At 61.9% G+C, this 4278-nt stretch overlaps 1 protein-coding gene across 1 annotated transcript; it reads left to right on the top strand.

Moving 5' to 3' along the window:
• Nucleotides 1-1030: 1030 nt before the first annotated feature.
• On the top strand, nt 1031-4276 carry CHLRE_11g467628v5 (uncharacterized protein). Its single transcript, XM_043067380.1, has 4 exons — nt 1031-1631; nt 1727-2003; nt 2118-2687; nt 2856-4276. Exons 1-4 carry the CDS (start codon nt 1438-1440, stop codon nt 3798-3800), a joined length of 1986 nt encoding a protein of 661 aa, XP_042919379.1. The 5' UTR covers nt 1031-1437; the 3' UTR covers nt 3801-4276.
• Nucleotides 4277-4278: the final 2 nt, after the last annotated feature.

Here is a 4278-nt window from a genome sequence, read left to right as displayed (position 1 = left end):
AGTGCTGAGCACGCGGAATATTGGCTTGGTCGATTGCCGGCTTTGCACTGATACGGTTGGCGGAGGCCAGAAGGCTCATCTCGCAACGACGACCGGTGCGGCGTTTGGTTTGCACAGCCTTAGGCCCCATGCTACATTTTCCTCGCTGCATCCATATTGACCTCCAACAGCTCGCATTGCGATCCCCACGGCGGCACCTTACCTTGCCCGCGACCATTCTGACAATGTGGACATGTCCTTCTGACGTTCCACCCCAACCTGACACCTGTACAGTTCGACAATTTGACCCCAAAGCGCCAAACGTGCCGGATGGGTGTCACGGCCTGCTGCGATTCCGTCCGTCCTCGCTCACCAAAGGTCTGACGGTCCGACCCATCCATTCAGGAACGTCGTCCGTCATCATATCTTACTAGGCTTTTCCGGGGGCGCATTCTCTCGGCGTGGGGCTGCGTACGGTCCCCGAATCTCGCCAACCGCACCAACTACCCCTTCCCACCAAATGCTAAAAACCAGCATTCGTGGAACCCTGGATGCCGTGAGCGAGAACGTCTCGCCAGCGGCGGCGTCCTAGCCTACCTAGCCCTGGAAGATGCAGACCCCGGCGCCAACCCTGCTCACGGCTGGCACGGTTACACCGTATACAAAAGCTAGAGCACCCGGGGGGTTGGTCTGTGCGCCCTTGCATTGTCGGCTCGTTTACAGGCGCCCTGCCGTGGTCTGCACGAATACGCGCGATGCAACCGCCTGTGATGTTCATGGCGCCCACCCACACGCGCGCGCCCACCCGCACCCACTGCATGTGCATAAAGTTCATGATTGCTAGTCGATCGCAACACCAGCTAGGCAGATTGGCCACACATCCACACATTTTCCTGGCCTCCTATTTACACCTTCAGGCGCTTGCAAATACGGTAATGGCCACACGGGGGAGGCACCATAGGCATGGGGCAAAATATGTTGATCTCACCCGTTATAGCGATTTAGAGCGCCGGACCTATTGCAATAGCCTTTAGTATGTCAATGTTTATAAACTATCTGCTCTGGTAATACTGAACTGCTCGCGCCTCACAAACTTCCTTCAATGCCGATTGTGAAATGTCTCGCGAGCCGACCCGACCACCCGAGCGCGTTTGTTTAGGTTGCCATACGACAGAGGACGCTCTTAGGCGCAAAGGAACCCTCATCCGAGACGTTCCGGGTACTTGGCTTCTGCCACCATCGACCAAACCTCTTCCCAGCGTAGCTAGCGGCGTCGTAGTAGACTGCGCCTGTAGGCCCTGCATTCGCAAGAATGAACGCAGCATCGAAGCTGCCGCGCTGGAGGCTCAAGCAGCGGCCGACCGGACGGAGGCAGCACTGGCGGAGGCGCGGGCGCAGAAGCGCACACGTGCCCAGCACGCCGCACCCGCGCCCCCGCCCGCAGCTCCCATCCCAACCATGCTTCAGCGTGTGCTAGATAAGCTCCGAACGCGCACACAAAAACAGAAGCACGACGTGGATGCAGCGCTGACAGCCGGGCAGGTGGATGTGCTGACCGCTGAGCTTGCTGCACAAGGCATTACCACGCGCTCTGGGCTGGAGCTTGGGCAGCTGCGGCGGGAGGACCTCGCGCGGGAGCCATACAGTACTGTGTAAGTTGCTGACCACGGTTGCCGTTGTGGGGGTGTACTGGTTGGGTGCGAGGTGAAGCGACAGCAACTCAGTTGCATTGCTTGCTTGCTTGCAGGCGGACGGAGTCGACGGCTGGACCGGAGCCCAAACGTGTGCGGGGCGGCTTGACAGCTGAGGAGTTGCCCGAGGCGCGGGAGCTCCTAGCGGAAGCTGCTAAGCCACCACTGCTCAGCCCCGCCGGAAAACGTTTGGAGCAGGCCGCTGCCGGTACCGTGGATGCGGCGGAAGTCGTGAAGCTGACGCACGAGCGCCTGGCGCAAGAGTGTGCCATCAACACGAAGGCCTACAGGCACTACAAGCGCGGCGAGCTCATCACCGCCCTGACCCAGCGGGTGCGTGTGGTGTGGGTTTGTAGGCCTGGACACGTGGGCCGGCATGCCCTCCTAGCCCTGCTCTTCCATGGCTGACCCTCACACCAACGTCGCTTTCACGCTTGTCCTGCTCAGACTGCTTGGGGCCGCGCGCTGGAGCGGCACACCAAGAACCTGGACCTGCGGCTACTGCGGCTGGAGGCAGAGCTTGACAGCTACCGTGCGGGGGTGGCTGACCCGCAACCGGAGGTGCTGGAGGCAGTCAAGCGCGCACGTGAAGCGCTCGCACCGCTGGCCTGGCCCTTGGGCATGCGTGGAGCCCCGGGCAGCTCCTCTGCGTGCGCGTGCCGCTATGACCTGATCAGCAACCTGGCCACCATCATCAGCGACAGCATCATCCCGCTCGCCCACCCGTTCCTGATGGTGCTGTCAGACCAGGTGCGCAACTGCGGCTACAAGACGACCAACAGCTGGAGGTGGAGCGAGCTGACCAAGAATCTCTGGGCGGGCGCGTGGGTGTGCGGCGCCTCCGCTGTCTCCCTGGTCGGGCACACCGTGTCACGGCCGGGCGTCGACCCGCGTGACACCAAGGCGTACCTGGCCGCGCCACTCTCCAACATGCCGCTGCCCTCTAACACCACGCTGCGCGACCACGCGCGTGACGTGAGCAAGAACCTGCTGGGCGTGCCCAAGGTGCCAGAAGAGGTGAGCCTGGCGCGCAGCAGCAGGGAGAAGTGGTGATGTGGTCGAAGGAATGACTGCTGAGTATGTTGGGCTGTCCTGCTCCGCAATCCCACGCGCCTGTCCCGTGCACCCCCCTGCCCTGCCGCCTTTATGCCGTCACGCACGCTTATCTGCTCCTCTTACCCACAGGGCAGCAACACGAGCCGGTGCCGCTCCCGTGTTGGGCTCCTGTCGTACGGTGTGCACACGGCTGCAAAGCTCGCTGGGGGCGTCGCGGTTTCCTTGGCACCGTGGTTCAGGCAGCAGCAGCACGCGGCAGAGCCTGCTGCAGCCGCGGCGGGCCGCCAGCCAGCCCGCGCGCTGGGGAGCAGGTTCACCGCTGCTGCGGAGGAGCCAGCTGCAACTGCATTGGCGCCTCCAGCGGCACCTGAGGTGTTGCCGCGTACTGCTGTGCTAGTCCCCGCTGCGGCAGCTGCAGCCTCGCCCTTTGGCGGCGGGCAGGCCCCAGCACAGGCAGCGGGCGCAGAACCACAGCCGGCAGCAGCAGAGGCTGTTCCTGCGGTATCGCCTGCAGCCACGTCAGCCTCGCCACTGTCAGCTCTGCTGCCGCAGCGGCACCTGTCAGCTGTGGACATGAAGGAGCTGCCCCAGCTGTTTCCCGCTGCGGAGCTCGCGGGTGACGCTGCGGACGCGCGGTTAGCTGACATGGTGGCTGCCCTGAAGGGTCTCGGGCTGGCGCCGCCTGCTCCACCAGACTTGGCTGGGCTTGCAGAGAGCCTTGCGGCCGGCATCAGCAGTCTGCTGGCCCCATACGCCGCGCCGTCAGCCACGGGTAGCCTGCCTCAGGCTCCAGCTCTGGGCAGTGCGCTAGGCATGCTGAGCGCTGGCGCACTGCAGCACGTACAGCCTGCTATTGTGGTGCTTGCATGGGTGGGATATGGCCAGCGGCCTGCGGCAGAGGCAATGGCGACAGCACTCCTGCGCCGGCACCACAGCATTGGCCGCCGCCGCTGCACATGGATTTCCTGGTGCGCTCCTGGCAGGCGTCGTACAGTGCTGCCACACATCTGGCGCAGCAGCTGGGCCCACTGGCGCTTGACTTGCTGGCGGCCATGGAAGCAGAGGTGTCGATGATGCAGCGGATCGCTTGGGACGCCACGGACATCACTGCTGAAAAGCGGTACGACAAGGAGGGCAACTTCATCATGGGAATCCGATAACAAGTATAAGCAGTTATGAGCAGGTTGCTGGCAAGAACTTGGTGGCGTGTGTGAGGGTGCATGGGCGTGTGGCGTGTGTGCATGGTCATGGGCGTGTAATGAGCCACCTGCATGGGCAAACTGCCGAAACGCATTACACATAATATATTTATAACCATTGTAACATTAATTTGTGAAAGATGCTGTAATCTGGCGCCAAACTGTGACTTCTGAGGCCAGGCGCATGGGAAAAGTGAGGGAGGTCACACCTTCAAACCCCCCATCTGGCATGCCAAATTTCACCATATTTGGCAACTTGCGCAGGGATCCGAACATCAAAGGACCTCCTGCCCGATTTTGGTGACTGCTCAAGTTGCCAAAGGGTGTTTTTGTAAGGGTCCAGAAATGCACTT

This window comes from Chlamydomonas reinhardtii, chromosome 11 (genome assembly GCF_000002595.2).
Source record: "Chlamydomonas reinhardtii strain CC-503 cw92 mt+ chromosome 11, whole genome shotgun sequence".
NCBI lineage: Eukaryota > Viridiplantae > Chlorophyta > Chlorophyceae > Chlamydomonadales > Chlamydomonadaceae > Chlamydomonas > Chlamydomonas reinhardtii.
The sequence above is the reverse complement of the archived record's forward strand: the minus strand, read 5'-3'. Positions and strand labels throughout refer to the sequence as shown.

Excerpts from the sequence above, each read along its gene's own strand:
- CHLRE_11g467628v5 (XM_043067380.1), top strand. The coding sequence starts at position 1,438 with ATGCTTCAGCGTGTGCTAGATAAGCTCCGAACGCGCACACAAAAACAG. Across the intron at positions 1,632-1,726 it reads CGGGAGCCATACAGTACTGT|GCGGACGGAGTCGACGGCTG; the intron begins GTAAGTTGCTGA and ends GCTTGCTTGCAG. Across the intron at positions 2,688-2,855 it reads TGCCCAAGGTGCCAGAAGAG|GGCAGCAACACGAGCCGGTG; the intron begins GTGAGCCTGGCG and ends TCTTACCCACAG.